The following is a 19602-nucleotide window of genomic DNA, read 5'->3' as shown; positions in this document are numbered from 1 at the left end:
TTAATATGAAAACAAATGACTGGTAACATTTTTATTAGGCATGAAGAGCTGTAACAACAGATGTGAGGCAAACGGTAGGGGAAGACACTGCAAGATGAGCCAGAAATGACTGGATGTAGATTTTCCATGTCAAAGGTTCAGGCAACCTGAACACAATCCTTGTTAGTTAAGTTCTTTATACTGTACAGTACTGCTATCTGATTGTCCTCTCCTTAATTGCCTCTGCAGAAGTGGATCCCAGAGAATCCATGCATCTCTTCTCACCTACAAAGGGGTGCAACTCCCGTTTTTGGTGGAGTGCATCCTTCTTGGAAGCAGCTGTGTGAAGACAACTGTAGTCTTAAATGACTGCTCAAACCCATCACATTCTGAGGAGGCTGTCAATTCACTCCTTGTCCCCAGCCCTACAGCCACATATAGCAATTGGGACCATCGGAATGATGTTGTGGGATGCACCTGAGCATGATCAAGTCCACCCCATTGCTATATTAGGGACAGGTTCTTCCCTGTCTGTGCGTAAGTCTGAAGTAGAAATGCTACAGCGCCAAAGCGAAAGATGTTCTTCTGTTGCTGTGGTAAATCCACCACTCTGAGAGGCAGTTCCTAGGTCAACAGAAGAATTCTTCCATCGACCTTCCAGGGTCTACACCAGGGCGTAGGTCGGCTTAATTATGTTGCACAGGGCATGACACTTTTCACAGCCCTGAGCAATGTAGTTAAGCTGACCTAACTGTGTAGTGTAGAGCAGGCCTGACATTCAGTTGGGGAATATTCTTAAAAGGGCCTGTGGTCTAATGCAGCTGTCCCTGGAGCAAAGTCCACAAGAGAGCTCAGTGAGGTAGGCAAGGAGAGGGCCATTGGGCTAAACATGGTAGCTGGTGGGAAAGAAGCATCCTTCACACCTCTTGTTTTGGATTCCCCACTGCCCAAATTTAACCATACCTTAAAACCTTCTCAAATAAGAGCAATGGGAAAGGGAGGCCTCTTTGTGAGGTGCATGAGCAATGTATCTAGAGAGGAACTATCTATCCCCCAACACAGTTTAGTCACCATTTCAATTTGGATTTGCTAAAAGAGACAGCAAAGAGAAACCTTTCCCTTCTCAGATATTGGGAACTAGATTGACATTAGCATCTGTACTGTGTTAAATACAGTATCTTGATTGTTATCACCTATAGTAAGCTCTCTAGGCAGGGAAAGTCTTTATATGTGTTTTACAGTAGCTAGTACAACAGGGACCTGATCCTGTGTGGGGCCTCTGACAGATAACATAATGTGCATAACAACAATACTGATATAACAATAATAAATCAGGACTAACAGCCAAGCACACACCATCCTTTGGAAAGAACAAAAGCCACAAGGCTATAAAGAAAACATTTCAAAAGTAAATGTTTGCATCAAATTGTAGTAACTTCAATTCAGAAGCTGTTCAGGAAAGGAAAAATATAGCAATGGAAATCTGCTCCTGCCAAAATATATTGACACAGGAGTTCCTCAGGATGTTATTACTCTACCTTCTGCTTTTGTGTAGATTGCAATGTTCCCATTAACCAGACCAGCAAACAAGTACTGCGACAGATACGTTAGGCTCATCACAGTTGATTTTTCTGGGGTGAAGAAGTGCTGAAGTCGAACTTTCTTTGAGCCTTGATGACTCTTGTAAATAGAAATGCTACCAAAAAAAAAGGCACGCAAAAAATGTAAATATGTCTTATTCAGTTCTTACAATAAAGGTCACAAAAGGTTTTATGGTAATAAAAGTATTGGGAAAAAATAAAGGTCCTTTATTACGCTAAAAAATGTTGTTCATCTAGTCCTTTTCATTATTACTTTATGCCCAAACAATAAATTCCCTGTATTATGGAGACTTCATTTCAGATGGAGAGACCTTTCTTCTACAAGATACTGTCCTCTTACGGACCCAGAGCTGTACCTCTCAAGGGCCTGATTGAAAGCCCAGTGAAGTCTTTTCTTGACTTCAGTGAGCTTTGGATCCAGCCCTACCTGACAGAAGAAAGAAAATAGTTCAGTACCAGAAATCAATTTTAATTTTAAATTCTTTGTCATGGTACCTATATACTATCATGATGGATATGTCAGAAATGATAGGTAAATAGGTAGCTCTGACATGAACAGCAGTTTACACATGCAAAGAACTAGTCTGATTATGCTTTATTGCTTTAAATTTAGAAAATCTACAACATTATTTTTATAGAAAGAATAGTCCCTTATTTACACTGGCAGGAAGAGCACACAAATTCTCATACTTACGTTCTCAACAGTTACATCCTCCATCCTTTGCTTACCATACCAACAACGTCACACAGACCTATTTCTGTTTTTCACTACCGTACAGAGATAACCTAGTCAAAAGACTCAGTTCATACGTGATAAACAACATCAACGTGTTTTATTTTATTAGCATGACAAATTTCTGTCAAATCCTGCAAATGCAGCATTATAAAAGCTAAATAATTACTTGCTTTTCGTGTTGCTAACAGCACTTCATCATTTTCAAACCCTCCTGATTATTAAAATGATGGAATGATGTAATATCCTTAAAAATCTGTACTTATGTCTTTACATTATTTAAAGGAATTAATCCTTTTTCTTCAGAGGTATTTATTAGTCTCTATGGTTTTTATCCCATGTATGATAAGTTTTAAAAAAATTTGTGTGGAGGTTAATTTTTATTACATGTATGTTGTTACTGGATTATGTGATAGGATCTTGGGATAACTGATGCGTCCGTTTACTCATAGGTGTCATTTTAATATGATTTTCTGAAGTGTACGTAGAATTGGGTGGACAATTTTTATTGTAGAGTAGTAAACAAAGTAAATTATAGGCAATATATTGAAATTGACTATCACCTTCCTTCCTCCATGCCCAGGCAGACAGTAGGCACTTTTGAGGTTTTCGTAGCCACATTTTCAGACTCTGGAGCCACATTTAACTCTTTCTGTTTCTCCTCCTCTGGAATGTAGACCATGCAGAGAATGCGTGATTCCACATTGAAGCACTCAATAACCTTGGGACTGGAGTTTTGAAATGAGACAATTGCAATTTGGCCCATCTGGTTAGTGCAACTGCCAATCTGAATTAGAGAGTAACGAGAAAGGAAAAGATTAACATCCTTCCAGGGCAAGATCACAGTTAACCATGACAAACACATGGCAAACTAATTAAAGACAGCTTCTCAGGTTCTAAGCACTTAAAGGAGCTTTCATGTGTTAATTTAGCACACAAAAAAAGTTACAAGAAAACACCAATCATAAAATAGTTTAAAATATTGCAAAAAAAACCCATGAAATTGGTTTTCTCAGCACACTTGTATACACAGTTCTGACATTTCTGTTTCTAAAGGAAGGTTATTATATACCCTTTTGAGACTTGTGTGTATACATAATGCAATGTAATACAAATATAACACAGAACATTAGTGTGATATAATGCTTCTGTAACTAATAAGTTTTAGAAAGCTCTTGTAGCGGGGCAGTCACCTGCTCCTGCCTTAAAAGGCTTAAAACAGCCCGGGGAGAGGCCTGTGCCAGGGAAGGAAAAGTGGGGCTGATTGGGAGAAGCAGCCTCAGCTGGGGGCCACACACCAGTCAGGCCGTGGCTGGCTTAATCAGGGCCCAGCTGGCCCTTATAAGAGGGCAGTGGGCCAGGAGCACACAGAGTCTCCTCTAGCTGTGGAAAATAGGCCTGGCTGCTGGGGAGCGCACCAGGGTACTTGAAGTGAAGCAGGGCTGGGGAAGGCCAGAGGAGCTGGGAGGCTCCATACTGGAAAAGCCCCAAGCTAGAGGCCTGGCAGATGGCCTAAAACAGGGTACTGGGGTTGCAACAGGGCAGCCCAAGAGTAGGCGGAGGCAGCAGGTTCAAACCCCCCCATTGCCTATGATGACTGGCTTATACAGACTGCAGTCGGCCCCAGTGAAAGGGCGCTAGTAGTCCATAGGCTGAGGCAAGGTGGGGATGGGGATGGGTTCCCTGGGGAGGGGAGACCCAGATCTGTGGGGTATTGCCTGGAGGGGCAGCACCCCAGAAAAAAAGGCACCGGGGTCCGGGAGGGACACGGGGGCCAACAACAGCGAGGCACCAACAGAGGGCGCTCCAGAGCTGGTAAAAAGAGCTAATTCCTAGACAGCCAGCAAGAGGCACTGCAGGGGTGAGTCGCCTCCCCGCTATTCTCTATAATAGCTTCACTATAAAACCTTGAGCTGGAAGCTTAAGGTTCATTATTTTCTGTAATTTGAGGGCCTGAAACAAGTACTGTACCCTAATGGAAAGGATTACCAGCTCCCCATGGTATTAACTATCCATTTCTATCCCTGTTGGTTAGGGAGGTATTGGACCCTACATATCTCACTGCACAAAGATCAAATATTGCCAACCCTGCACGTCATACCAGTGTGCATTAGGGAGGTGGGAATGCTGGGAGAACTTCCATTCCAGGGCAAAGAAATAAACGTGTACATAGGAATACTTTAACTTTTTATATTATTTTATTATTATTATAATATATAATTTATAAGAGAAGAAAAGAACATTCTGGTGTGGTATAAAGATTTTATTGGCACGATTTTGTGATGACTGTATTCGTAATTAGCAAAGCCATGAGTGAGTTACACAGATCATCTCAAATCAGACCTTTAGAAAAGAGTATTTCCACCTTTTGCTTCTACTACTGAAAGTTGCCAAAATATCAGCCTCTAAAAGAGTGACAACATGAATCTGATTATGTAAGGAAAAGCTATTCAAATTGGCAGATGTTTTAAAAAAATCCATTAGTTATACTTTCTGGCTTGTAGGAATGCCTTTATAATTGGGTTAATAATATTATGCCAGCATAGTTTTACATCTAGAGGATATAAAAAATAGTCCCAATCGAATTTTTTAAAACTCTTCAAAACATTTCTAAATTATGGAATGGATGATGGTATGTTGTGGTCTCATATGTAGTTTTATTGCAACTCATTTGAGATTAGCTGCATGGCTATGCTGAGTTCTTGGGCATTTCTAACAAACCACGTCACCAAATAATTTGTGAGCGTGGATGTGAGCTCACAAAGTAACAAGATTATGGGGACAAAACTACTGGATTTCTGTTGTAGTATTTAGCTATTCAGAATGTGCATGCATATCAAATCCATGTAGTGAGAATTCTTACAGAAAAATAAGAAAGAAAAATTGAAAAAGAAAACCCACGCCTCACTTGGTGTCTGAAGACTTAACTTACCCACAGAAAACCATGCTCCATGGAACAGGAATCTGGCTCAGTTTCACTACAGAGGTAAGGGTCAGGATTATAAGCAGCACATTCAATCTTGAAAGAAAGAATGAAAAATTATTCATATTTACAATGAAGAAGATACAGCCATCCTTTTTGAAGGCCCCATGTCAACTAAGCATTTTAAGCATACATTTAAGTTCATCCTAATTCAGCAAAGCACTTAAGTACCACACTAAATGCTTTGCAGAATTGGGACCCTTATGAGGAGTAATGGATTTACATCCTCAATATAACACCGCTGGAATTACTCTTTAAAGTTTAGGTATACATTTTAAAATGTGTTTAATTAATCCAAACTAACATTTACACATCATAGCATATTCAATTCAGTAAAATGTATTTTCTGAAGACATTAAATAAGAAATTGTGCTTTTAAGTAGACAGTCTCCATCTGAAATGTTCACTAATGCTCTTCTCTCTAATAAAGAAAAAGTTGTGGAGTTTGCTGTCGCTGTTGCAATGTGACAGGAAAAACTCAGATAAAATTGGAGAATTTAAAAACTAAGAAATAAGGATATTTTAAAACTCCTTCATATACAGCACTATCTACTCAGTAAGGAAAAGACTTTAAAAATGAGTGCATAAATTAGGCTCCTAAAAATCCTACCTTAGGTACATATATAAACAAGTTGATTTTAAAAACTGCAGAGCACCCAGCAGCAACCCCCCTGAAGTCAATAGTTGTTGTTGAGTGCTCAGTACTTTTGAAAATAAGGTCACCCATTTCAGGTGCCCACATCAGAATTTATGGATAGTTTTCTCAAAGGCAAGCTTTATCATCTGCATTCTCCAGCAAACCAACATCTGTTTGCATGGCAGCCCATTAAAAGAGTAGAAGGCGGCCACTGAGAGATCAAGAAAAACAAGAGCTCTCCAAGTCCAGTTCAGCACACTGCTCGCTGACACTTGCTGAAATTGAAAACCCCAGTAAAGTGTATTCTCGTTGCTATAATGGCTACATCCATTGTTGGTGAAAGAGACGGAATTTGAGGTTTGGACATCTCTTGGGCTGCTTTTTGTGCCTTTATTCAAGACTTGGTCAAATCTGATGAAAAGTTTTCCATAACTAAATTAGTGGCACTTTAGCCCCCAATTTGGCAAGCCTGTAAGATCAGGGCCTTTGATAGGAAATCTGTTTAAAGGAACAGCATCCATGTACTATAAAACAGTATGTATAGCATAGTGAAAGACGATAGGCAAGGCCACCAGGCTCGCAGCACAGTGTGGTATGGGGCTCCTGTGGCCTGCCCATATGCTGGGGCCCTGCCTCCGAGCAGCAGCAGCAGAGGGAGTCCTTCCCACTGCAGAGAGACAGGGTAGTAGCAAGGTGGCTCTGCCAACAAGTGGCCATGCCTCCGCATGCTAGTCTCAGGAGTGACAGCAGGGCCCCCTCCTCTTGGAAACAGTAGGGATGGTGGTAGGATGGCTCCCTCCTTGGGAGTTCTACACTCTCCTCCTGTCAATGGTGGCACGGGTAGTGCCCCCTAGAGTAGTGAGTCTTAGAGTTAACTTCCCCTTTGAGATGCATAGAGAAATTGACACATCTTAGACCTATTGTTTCAGGCTCTCTGCAGACTCAGGTAGATGTCACTGCATGTGTTTCACTAAGTTACACTTTCAAGCTTTTCTTTGCAACTATGAGGGCTAGAGACTTTCCTATTTATTTTAAGTAGGTTGAGATTCTATTGTAATCACATGATCCCAGCAGCTAGGTCTCAATTTACATTTTAAAATTGAATTTGATTAGCATTCAGTAGGCTCGGAGTCAAAAATTATTCAATATAGCAATAGTCCACTGTTTTATGGGACCTGAACATGTATGGTTTTATGGGAGACTGGAGGTTTTACAGTGGATTTTGGTTGCTATAAATTGTGGTTCTGCTCTGAAAAGGGACACTGCAAATATGGCATCATGGGGTGGTTCATGTTTAATATCTCAATTTATAAATCAAATGTGCTCAGTTTATTTTTGTCACTAAAGTCAGCAGCAGATGTGATTTTGAACAGACTTCAGGAAAGATCCATTAAGCACAAGTACCATTTTTATATCACTTTTTAAAGTAAAACTGCATTTTCACATAAGAACCACGTACCCTGGGATACGTTAGCAGAAGCTTGCAGAAGCAAGCCTGAATCAAACCAAACAAATGTATTCCTAAGATGTGATTGTATGTTAAACCTTTAGTAGTGAGCTCACACGTATTACGTAAGATACCAAAACTATTCACCTTAAATTCCTGTTGTTTGGCCACCATTACTGGCATGTGTCTAACAAGGAGAGGATGCTTCTCTTTTTTGATCTGATTCCCATCGTCTTCTACACAGAACCACCCCAGGAGGTTCTCCTCTGCTGTAATGGCAAAACGTAAAATACCCCACAGTGCTTTCACTTAATAGTTCCTACCAGCTCACTAAAAATATAGATAAAACAAACTGTTCTATCAATCTTTTAATCCCAAACAGCCCCAGTTTATGAAAGAATATTATTTGTTATTACATCTGTATTTTGGGGGAGTATATGAGATGTAAAATAACACACTAATATGTAAATCTGAACTGAGCTATCTACAACTCTTTAATTTCATTCCATTCAAATTCAAAATGATCTGGACAAACTGGAGAAATGGTCTGAAGTTAATAGGGTGAAATTCAATAAGGACAAATGCAAAGTGTTCCTTCCTAAATAGAGTAATCAGTTGCACATATACAAAATTGGAAATGACTGCCTAGGAAGGAGTACTGTAGAAAGGGACCATCTGGGGGTCATAGTGGACCACAAGAGAAATATGAGTCAACAGTGTAACACTGTTGCAAAAAAAAAAAAAAAAAAAAAGCAAACATCATTCTGGGATGTATTAGCAGGAGTGTTGTAAGCAAGACATGAGAAGTAATTCTTCCTCTCTACACCACACCGATTAGGCCTCAACTGTAGTATTGTGTCCAGTTCTGGATGCCACATGTCAGGAAAGATGTGGACAAACTGGAGAAAATCCAGAGAAGAGCAACAAAAATGATTAAAGGTCTAGAAAACATGACCTATGAGGGCAGATTGAAAAAATTGGGTTTGTTTAGTCTGGAAAAGAGAAGACTGAGAGGGGACATGCTAACAGTTTTCAAGTACATAAAAGGCTGTTACAAGGAGGAGGGGGAAGAATTATTGTTTTTAACCACTGAGGAAAGGACAAGAAGCAATAGGTTTAAATTGCTTTTATTAAAGAAGGTTTTGGTTGGACATAAGGAAAAACTTCCTAACTATCAGGGTGGTTAAGCACTGAAATAAATTGCCTAGGGAGGCTGTGGAATCTCCATCATTGGCAATTTTTAAGAGTAGATTAGATAAACACCTGTCAGGAGTGGTCTAGATAAGTGGTCTCCAACCTTTTCACACCCAAGATCACTTTTTTGAATCTAAAGGCAACCCAGGATCTGCCCCGCCCCGCTCCACTCCATCCCCACCTCTCTCCGTTGGTTGCTCTCCTCCATCTTCACTCACTTTCACTGGGCTGGGGCAGAGGGGTTCAGGACGGGGTGCAGGCTCTGGGCTGGGGCCAAGGGGTTCACAGTGCAGGAGGGGGTGAGGGGTGCAAGCTCTAGGAGGGAATTTGGGTGCAGGAGGGGGCTCCAGGCTGGGACAGAGTGTTGAGGTGCAGGAGGGGGTCCAAGGTGCTGGCTCTGGGGCTTCGGGTGCAGGAGGGGTTCCAGATACAGAAGGGGGTATGGGGTGCTGGCTCTGGGGGGGGCTCAAGGCTGGGGCTTGGGGTGCAGGATGGGGTTTGGGGTGTTGGCTCTGGGAGGGGGCTCATGGTGGGGTTCAGGGTGCAGGAGGGGGTATGGTGTGCTGGCTCCGGGAGGGGGCTCAGGGATGGGGGTTGGGGTGCGGCCTCCCGCTGGCCAGCACTTACCTCCAGTGGCTCCCGGTCAGCGGCAGACGCAGCGAGGCTAAGGCAGGTTCCTTGCCTACCGCGGCCCCACACTGCTCCAGGAAGGGGCCAACAGGCTCCTGCAGCCCCTGGGGGGGAGGCGTGGCTCCACGCGCTGCCCCTCTCTGTAAGCACCACCCCCACAGCTTACCCTGCCAATGGGAGCTGCAGGGGTGAGGCTTGCAGGCAGGAGCAGAGCACAGAGAGAGACTCCGACCCCTGGGGCTGCACTGGCCACTTCCGGGAGCGGTGTTGGGCCAGGGTAGGTTGGTGTTGGTCCTGCTTTGAGCAGGGGGATTGGACTAGATGACCTCCTGAGGTTTCTTCCAACCCTAATCTTCTATGATTCTTCAGTGATATACTCTTATTACTATATACTGTAACTTGATTTCCAACTTCTACAGGAAGTCTTTCCATAAATAAATTAATCTTTGAACACACATTATATTGTAACCTAAAAACTATCTAGAGAAAGAGTTAACATTCTCTCAACTTGATACAGTGCTTCAGTTAGCTTAAGGCAACTAAGTCTTACCAAGAGCAAGCTTAGCCATTTGTAAATTGGTGATCCAAGACTGTTTGATAGCAGGAGTAAATGTATTGAACACTGCAGTAAAGAAAGTTGGCCGCCCAGACCTGTGAGACATTAAAGAAATAATAATCACTTTTCTATAAACTCTCTAAAAATTAAATGAAACATCTTGTTCTAACAAGTACAGGACACAGTCAGGGCTAGGAATGCTGAGGAACACGATGAGCTCTTTATTCCTTTCTTATGCATATACACACTGAGAAAGTTTTAGATTTAAAATTTCTACTGACTTGTCCTGCTTCCCGGGAAGCTGCAGCTGAATTCTGCAGCGATCTGCAGCTCTGATTTCATCTTCTTTTTTCAGTATAAGTTTTTGTAAACCTGACGTCCAGTCATGGGCCACTGATTGGTTTAAGTTCTGCAAGATTAAAAGAAAAGGTGTCCATGTACAATACTAACACATTCTCCTTTAAGCTAACTCTGCCACTAACAATTTATGAATGACACATTAACCTTTTTTGTCTGCACACATTGCACATGAATAATTTACACAGATTTGTTAATGCCAGTCAAAATTATTCGACAAATGTTTGTCAACATGTTTCATCTGATGATGGACTTTCAAACAGTTTATTGCAAGTACAGCTGGGTGAATAGAGCAGAACATATTCACAAACATCTGATGGAATAAAAAATATAAATTTGCTTCAGCCGTATTCAGGACCCTTTAATTACCTTTCACTGAACATTTATACAAGCCAACTTTTGTTTTGTACGTTTTTTGTAGAAAAAAAGTTCAAATCCTTGTGTAAATGCCACATTTTCTCAAATATTCAAACCAGAGGTACTTGTTTAAGCATCCTGAAAGTCCTCTGTGGGGTTGGGAGTTATTTAGTCAGGTAGCAGAGACAATACCATGTAATTTAGGTGATCCGTCGTCTTGCAGGAGTATATCTGATACACTCAAAGCAATAATGATGGTGAGCAGTCCATATCCTGAAGTAGATTAATTTCAAATTTTATATAATTTTATATAAATCAAAGTTTCAATCACAAAGAAAGAGAGGCCTTATTCTTCAAATAAATATGAACAGTTCACCCTTTACCACCTGCAAGTAAGTATTGCTTAAGTATTCAATATTCAAAATTGGTGCTTCTTTGACTGGCTATGTAAGTGGCATGGTATTGTATGCTCCTAGCTCCTGACTAGTTTCCAGTCTGAATATTTACAATAATGCACCTGAAATTCACCAAAATTTTGCAAAATTCCCATCAAAATCATTGATTCAGTGAAAATTCCTAACTGTACATTAGCAGTGTTGCCATCACCTGCAATGTTATCACAAGTCTTGCAATATTTTATGTTTTACTTAATGCTCCGATAATGGAGATAAGAGATTATGTGAGAATCTCAGGTTTCATTTATCAAAATATTAAGCTTCTAGCCCCCATGGTTGCAAAAGAAAAGCTTGAGAATGTGTCCCAAATACACCCTAAAAGGCTCAAACCAGAAGGTGAATTAAAAAACCCTATTTGGCTTAAAAATCATAAAATTGTACAATCTCATGATTTTGGGGGCCTTACTCATGATTTTTGAACATTCAGGGTGAGCAATAGTATAGCTGTTTGCTGGAATATCTGGTAAAAAGAAGACAAATGTGGTGTGAACACAGCTTAAGCAAATTAGTGTAAAAATACAAATGGATGTTCATGAATAACTTTGTTACAGTATTCACCCAATTTTAACTCCTGTACCAAAGAGTGGGACTAGGTATTTGGGGTGGGTGTTAAGATCCTTAGACAGATATGATAAAGCAGCAGTGTAATGCTGTGTAAAACAATCTTCCCACCCCTACATGGCCCAGTCCTAAGAAAGCATTCTTGTACTCATATTCGCTTAGCAGCTACTGGGCAAATGCAGACACTTTTACTCCCCCCCCCCCCCCCACACACACACACAAACAACAGAGAGAAACAAGATTAGAAAGCGAGCTGTAATCTAGTTATAACTCTAAACATTTAACAGTAAATCAATTACTGGAGTTAAAGATGATTATACGCTCTCCAGGGAGAACTAAAGAATGCTGTACAGAGCTCTCAGGAAGGACTGATTGATTCTACAGCTTTAGGACTGGAAGTGTATTTTGAAAACGTCAGGCTTTGGATGTTACCTGATAGTTTCCTTTAAGACTGCCTATCAGTTGACTAATTTGACTGACAACATTCAAATCATGTAAAAGATTCTGCAAATCATGGTACAGTTGTCCTGGTCCCATATAAAGTTTGTCTGAAATACATAAAAATGTGTGTTATATACAACAAAATATCCAATTCTGCAGCCAAAGAAAAAGCGAAGGTGAGAAATATCAACCTACAAGCTGCTGGTATTTAATTCTATATACAGGCCAGGCTAAACAGGGCTAGCTTGCTCCTTCTCATACACAAAAAACAGATGAGTGTCCTGCTATGTAGAGACACCGAGGATGGAATTCACAAGGGGGACTTAGGCACTCCAAAGCTCAGCACACAACGTCCAATCCACAGACATGGTAAAATTGACAAGGGATAAAAAAATACCAAAAACATAAAACAAGCCAGAATCAATAAGTAGAGAGCGACCACAGCAGCTCCAGTTACATCATCTTCTTGTCAACTGCTGGAAATGGCCCACCTTGATTATCACTACAAAAGGTTTTTTCCCCCCCGCTCTCCTGCTGGTAATAGCTCACCTTACCTGATCACTCTCATTACAGTGTGTATGGTAACACACACAGTTTCATGTTCTCTATGTATATAAATCTCCCCACTGTATTTTCCACAGAACGCATCCGATGAAGTGAGCTGTAGCTCACGAAAGCTTATGCTCAAAGCAATGTTAGTCTCTAAGGTGCCACAAGTACTCCTTTTCTTATTGCGGATACAGACTAACATGGCTGCTACTCTGAAATCTTCTACTTAGCGTATGCGCAACATGCCTCAGGTGGCAAGTGATCAGGATTCATCACTGAATTTGGTCCACTGGGTGGATCATTAGCTTCCTCGGCCCAGGCTGTGTATTGACAGGGAGTGCGACATGAACACTGATCCAAGACCCCCGCTCCAGTTAATTAACTTTGGAATCCATTATAGTGAGCAACCATGAGAACTCCCTGGATACTTTGGTTTAGTATATAATCCGCTATATGAATGCAACTGCTCTGAACAACTAGATATACCAACCCTTTCCCCATAGATATTGTGGGTTCAGTCCACAGCTGTAATTATTTTATTTAACGTGCATTTATTATTTAATGTATATTTATCTACTTATTTAACCATAGGTGTGTCTGACACCTTAGAAAATATAAAACACAAGATTTTTGTGTAGTGCCTGTGAGCATCAAATAGGGAACCGTTGGGTTTACCTGGATTTATACAACTACAGAATGATTGTAACTTTCATCCAGTGTTCTTTTTCCCTGTGCTGCATGTTAATGATAAGTACAATGTAGCCTTTCTTAACCTCACATTCAACTCAGTGTGTAAGAAAGAAAGTGTACATTTAGTTTACTACATAAAATGCAAACAATTAATTCCCAAGTAGAAACTGAGAAGAGGAAGATTTGTATCTGATATCTTTTTACAATTTGCTTTGTACATGAGAAATAACTGAATTAATGCATGTCGACTCCCACTAACTCTGCTTCCAGAAAAAGCTGCATTTGAAATTCTTAAACAGTTCTTTCCCCATCCGCTTCTTTTGTCTTCCTATTCTCTTACGTTTTGGCTAATCAACGTTCACAAGTCATAATTTTTTATTAAGGACCAGAATCTGCCATTCTTATTCCTATGTAGTTGTTGTTTTTCAGCGGGGCTACTCACAAAGTAAAGTACTATGCAATGTGAATAACAGACTGGCAAACTCTAACCCCAAACAGTGAGAATGTGCTGAACACTGTACAAGGCACAAAATGAAACAACCTCTACCCCTCCAGTGCTTAAAATGCAAAGACTAAGGGTGTAAAATGAATTTTAGCCTGCTCCCAGGTAGTCAGTAATTTAGCCAAGGAATTTGTGATGGATCACATTTACTTACCTGTCTTATTTTTGACCTCCATTTCCCTAACATTCATGTGTATTTGCAACCTTCTCTGATCAGTAACTAGGTATGGACATAAACCAAACACCCATGAAATTTGCTGAAGCTCAATTCTGAACCTGGATACAGTCTAAGCTTCATAGATGGATCTATATAGTGGCTTAAACCAGATCCAAATTTCTTCAGACTTCTGGGAGTTTCAAATCCAAATGCAAACCTAACCACTGTGGTTCACCTATCTCTGGTAGAAAACAAACTAGCAGTGTGCCATTTCCATGGTTTGTTAATTTATTATATAATGGATCAAAACATGAGTTTGTGCTAAAAGGGACACCTTCCTGTAGATTAGGACCACTGACCCATCATTGATGATGCAGTTGCAGACAAAGATAATTTATAAGTTAATACATAATATATGCAAATATTTTGTAAGATAATGTGTCTTCATTTAAAACACCTAATATATGTAAATATCTTAATAAAAAACTCTATTAAAGAACACTACAGAGGCTAGTTTATGAACTATACCAGATTTGTTTCCAATATATTCCTAATTACATTTAGTATAGTTAATACATGAGTTGACATCTAGTAGCCATAATCCACTTGTGCTGGTACTTATAAGTATAGCTATTCAAATGCAAACATTTAAATTTAAATTTTAAATATAAAAACTTCATACAAAATTTAAAGCTTGTGGACCTGATTCAAGGGAGGAAAATAGACACTCAGTTTCCATGCTGCACAAGGCTGAAAAAGCAAGTTTGTGCAATTTCTCTTGTTATGTGCAGAGCCATATCAGTTGCAAAACAGATGCCATTTACTGCAACTTTATGAGGGAGGAGATAACTGATGAGTTGCAAATGACTATGCCTCTTCTCCTCAGGATGATTTTATTCTATTCTATCCTAGTCATATTCTTATATCACCCTAACCACGGTAGCTAATGAACACCTTCCAGAAGTGAAATTAAGGGATGTGACTAGCATATGCCAAATGTGGTTTTCGTTCAGTCCCTTCTGTGAGGGTTGCTCATTTTATTATTTATTTTATTTTTAAATATCTACAGCACTATGTGTTTTATTTTATGACTGAACGCAAGCTCAGAGAACAGCCCCGTATACATGGTATGGGAAGGGGTGAAGTTTGAGGCTATTTTTTGATTCTGCAGGAGTTTTCTCCACAGCCTTAGGGGGGGCCACCAAGAAAGCTCCGTCTCCTACACAGATGAGCTTTATCCTTGCAGTGGACAGATTGTGCCTGAGGAGCACAGCTGTTGACCGCGGTCCTCTTCCTGGAGCTTTAGATCTTCTTACAGATATCCTAGCCCCAGACCACTGAATGCCTTGAAGATAATGACAGAGATTTTGAATTTGACTCAATAATTGTCATCTCAGTCTATTTTCTCTGTATTATGCATGTTTTATAGGCTTTTAATAATACTTCAAAATAAATGGATGTAATAAAAGTATCAAAACAAATCAATTAACTCAGGGATTGAGAGTCCATAATGCAGAAGATTAAATGAAAGACATTTTAGGCTCATTCATTAAAGACCAAAAGTTTTACAACAAAAAAGAAAAAGCTAATAGGCAAATGGTATGAGTGAGACGCAAATGCTAGAAGTAAGGAAAACAAATAATAGTTTAAGAATATTTGTTCATCTTCTGCTATTCCTAAGAACCTAGGGCAGGGGCGGGCAAACATTTTGGCCTGAGGGCCGCATCAGGTTTCGGAAATTGTATGGAGGGCGGGTTAGGGGAGGCTGTGCCTCTGCAAACAGCCAGGCATGGCCCAGCCCCTGCCCCCTATCCCACCCCCCCAGACTCCTGCCTCATCCAACTCCCCTGTTCCCTGACGGCCCCCCCGGGACCCCTGCCCCATCCACACACACCCCGGCTCCCTGTCCCCCTGCCTGCTCCCGGAACCCCCACCCTGAATGCCCCCTGCCACCCCATCCAACCCCTCCTCTCATTCCTGACTGCTCCCTCAGGACCCTCGCCCCATTCAACCACCCCTTCTCCCTGACTGCCCCCGGAACCCCTGCCTGCTCCCTGCCACCCCATCCAACCCCTCCTCCTTCCTGACTGCCCCCCCTCCGTTCCCTGCCTTCTGACCACCCTGACCCCTATCCACACCACCACCCCCAACCCCCCCTGCCCTCTATCCAACCCCCCCGCTCTCTTGCCCCATGACCATGCTGCCTGGAGCACCGCTGGCTGGTGGTACTACAGCCATGCTGCCCGGCTGGAGCCAATCCTGCCACCGCATAGCCCAGAGCACCGGGTAAGGCCGGGCTCTGCAGCTGCGCTGCCCCAGGAGCTCCCAGCCCCACCCCCCAAGCATTGTGGTGGCACAGTGAGCTGAGGCTGCAGGGGAGGGAGAACAACAGGGGAGGGGCCGGGCGAGCCTCCTGGGCCCGGAGCTCAGGGGCAGGTCAGGAGGGTCCCATGGGCCGGATGTGGCCCGAGGGCCATAGTTTGCCCACCTCTGACCGAGGGCCAAATTCAGAGGAAATGAAAATGATAGTGTAAGTTTTCATTAAGGGCCAGATCCAAAGTCCATGGTAGTCAATGGGTGTATTGGCTTTGGATGGGTCCTTAGTGGGCATATATTATATCAGGGAACATAAAACACAAAATAAGCAGGTGTAAATTACATGCCTATGGGACTACAAAGGAGGTGCTTTTCCTGTTACAATCTCCGCCCTCTGCCTCAAAACAAATCTTATTCCCAAATACTGGGTTTTAATTTACACGAACATTTACATTACCTCTGAATTTGATCCCCCGTGGGGTTAACCACTACAAGGTAAGATGTTTTGATATAGGAATGGCTTTGCCTATGCTATGTACTAAGAGGTGGCTAATGACATGTTAATTAATTCTTGTTAGTTAATGTGCTCTCCAGCACAACTTTATTTTCCCAGTGTAGTCAAGGCCTAAATGCGTACGTCACACATTTCAAGCTGGAGATGTAAATTCCAGCTTGGGGAGACACACCGGCTCTAGCTTGGGTGGAGCCAGTATGCTAAAAACAGAATGTAGCCAGGGCGGCATGAGCTGCAGGAGGGACTAGCCGCCCTCAGTACATATCTATGGTCTCAGACAAGATCATACTTGGGGCAGCTAGCCCCTCCCAACACTCGCACTGCTGCAGCTACACTTCTATTTTTAGCACAATAGCTCAATCAGAGCTAATGTGGGTACATCTCCTTGAGCTGGAATTTACACCACCAGCTCAAAGGGTAGATGTACCCAATGAGCACAGAAGAGGCAAGGATCTGTAAACAGCCTAGCTCTTCTGGACAATGATGTGCATGGGGAGAAAGGATGCGGCAGACCATAATTAAGGCTGCACGTTTGTCACGGAGGTCATGGATTCCGTGACTTTCTGGGACTTCTGCAATGGCCACCCCTCCGCCAGCAGCAGCAGAAGTTTGGGTGGGGGCTTAGGGCTGGGGGTTGGGGTGTGGGTGAGGGCTCTGGGCAGCGCTTACCTCAGGGGGCTCCCCAGAAACAGGACCATTCCTCATCTCCTAGGGGGAGGCACAGCCAGGGGGCTCTATGAGCTGCCTCCACCTGCAGGCACCACCCGCGCAGCTCCATTGGCCACAGTTACTGGCCAATGGGAGCTGCGGAGCCAGTACTCGGGGAGGAGGCAGCACACAGAGCTGCGTGGCTGCACCTCCACACAGGAGCTGAGGGATGTCACTGTTTCTGGGGAGGCGCGGAGCTGAGTAGGCAGCCTGCCAGTCCCACCAAACACCAACAATACCGGGCTGCCTGCCCCCACCCCCGCATGGGTCCCAGCCCCCACCACAGCACCCGTGGCGCCCCCACGGGCTGCTCCCCGCCCAGAGAATCTCTGGTGCCCCTGGGCTGTCCCCCTCCCCCGAAGATTTAGTCAGGGATATATAGTAAAAGTTATGGACAGGTCACGGGCAGTAAACAAATATTCATGGCCTGTGACCTGTCCATGACTTTTACTATAAATGCCCATGACTAAAACGTAGCCTTAGTCACAATAACCTATAATAACTAATGGTGATGGGAAAAGGTATGAAAGGGAGACAGAATAACTGAATTAGTCTAAACAAAAAGGCCAAGTTGATATAATTCCAGGACTGTGTTGCAAAAATGCTTGTTAAAAACAGGAGATGCATGTGGAACCAGAAGTTAATGAGCCAAAATTGGTATGTCAGATATTAGGTCTCACTGGTGGAAAAAGTAAATGAGGAGATGGGCTATTTCACCCATCACTCCCTTAGTAAGCTGCTGGTGGACAGGAAAACACTCTTGAATATTTGTATGGACCTTCACAGACGCTGACACATGGGGAATGTTCAGACGTCAATGATAAAGACCTCTATGCCAAATTGGACAACATTCATCCCATTCTGCAACACGGGAAGCATTCTCCACTCCAAGTTCTCCAATTCATTTGTGATGCAGAGCTGAAGGACACTTTTCCTTATGTGTGGATAGCTTCGAGGATTCTGCTCAAGCTGCCAGTCATGGCCGCAAGTGGTGAGCACAGCTTTTTGAAGCTCTGGCTCATTGAAACATATCTTCCATCGATGATGGCTGATGAGAGACTGACATCACTTGCTATTTTATCACTTGAAAATGCCATTGGCCAGTCTTTGGATCTCTCTGATGCTGTGCTTCAGTTCGTGAGAAGGCGAGAAAAGCGACCTTTTCAACTAACATTCTAAGGCGGTCACCGACTGTAACACTATTTCACACTGGCCCACCCAATACAGGTGCACAGTTCAATTTCTTCATGTTAGTACCTTTCAGTTATTCTTAAAATTAAAACGTTTCTATATGCTTAGAGGAAATAATTTTATTTGCTTATATATGGCATGAATAAATACAGATTTACAGATCCTAGCATGCAAATTTATCGTCTTATATGACAGGAATATCGTGCATAAATGTCGTCGTGAAATGGGCTAATAATGCAATAAAAAATAAGGTATTAAAAAGTTTAACAAATGGAGGGGGAGAGGCACCAAAGATGCTCCTTGCCTGGGGCGCCATTTGGTCGAGGGCCGGCCCTGACGCTGCAACCCTTCCCCAATCTCACAGCTGGCTTGCGTCGGTCAACTGTGCAGCTTCTGCCCCCCAACATGCCTTGTCTCCCCACCACGCTGAGACACCAGGCAGCACAATTTCCTCCACTTAGCACAGCAAGCAGCTGCAGCTCCTTTCCTGTGATGGCCAGCACAGGAGCAGTGACATTAATGTGCACTGACAAGCCAGCTGCTCCCTGGGGACCCCTCTGTTGGGCTCCCCTTTTCGTTGCTCCCCGCAGCAACTGTGCAGTAAATGGTGTATGCTATATCCTGGGGCATTGCAAGACTTCTGGATACTACAGCTCTGAGCAGATCACCTTCTCTTCCCCTCCCCCCTTTCTTTAATAAGAATTAATCCTTATTTACATTAGAGAGGAATTACTTGCATAAATAGTCCATTGACTTCTATTGTGAGTGGGATGGTTCACAATCTGGCCCTTCGTAATTTCTGATAGATTTATGCTACTTTAAGGAAAGTATTATTATTTTTATTTGAAAAAATCAAGAGGAATCAAATTCCATTTGCATCTCATTTTACACATTTCTAAAAGCTACATTCAGCATTCCCTGAATATTGTGAATGTTTATACAAATATTTGTGTATCCCATCTCACATTAGTACCAAAGATTGTTAGTGGAAATACTCCTGGTTATCTATTATATTGCAAAATAACTTTCTAACAAGCTGCTCCT

At 42.3% G+C, this 19602-nt stretch overlaps 1 protein-coding gene across 6 annotated transcripts in view; it reads right to left on the bottom strand.

Annotated features, from left to right (window-relative positions):
- ARHGEF10 (Rho guanine nucleotide exchange factor 10) overlaps nucleotides 1-19602 on the bottom strand; it is a 180244-nt gene that overhangs the window by 46612 nt on the left and 114030 nt on the right. For all 6 annotated transcript variants that reach the window (XM_043542338.1, XM_043542336.1, XM_043542335.1 and 3 more), the window contains 7 exons: nucleotides 11923-12038; nucleotides 10042-10169; nucleotides 9755-9855; nucleotides 7528-7649; nucleotides 5246-5332; nucleotides 2877-3100; nucleotides 1518-1675 (listed from right to left, as the gene is read on the bottom strand). In XM_043542338.1, the coding sequence (XP_043398273.1) occupies nucleotides 1518-1675; nucleotides 2877-3100; nucleotides 5246-5332; nucleotides 7528-7649; nucleotides 9755-9855; nucleotides 10042-10169; nucleotides 11923-12038 (936 nt within the window). The remainder of the gene's footprint in view (nucleotides 1-1517; nucleotides 1676-2876; nucleotides 3101-5245; nucleotides 5333-7527; nucleotides 7650-9754; nucleotides 9856-10041; nucleotides 10170-11922; nucleotides 12039-19602) is intronic.

Source organism: Chelonia mydas, chromosome 3 (genome assembly GCF_015237465.2).
Source record: "Chelonia mydas isolate rCheMyd1 chromosome 3, rCheMyd1.pri.v2, whole genome shotgun sequence".
Taxonomy (NCBI): Eukaryota; Metazoa; Chordata; order Testudines; family Cheloniidae; genus Chelonia; species Chelonia mydas.
This window is presented reverse-complemented; position numbering and strand designations above follow the sequence as displayed.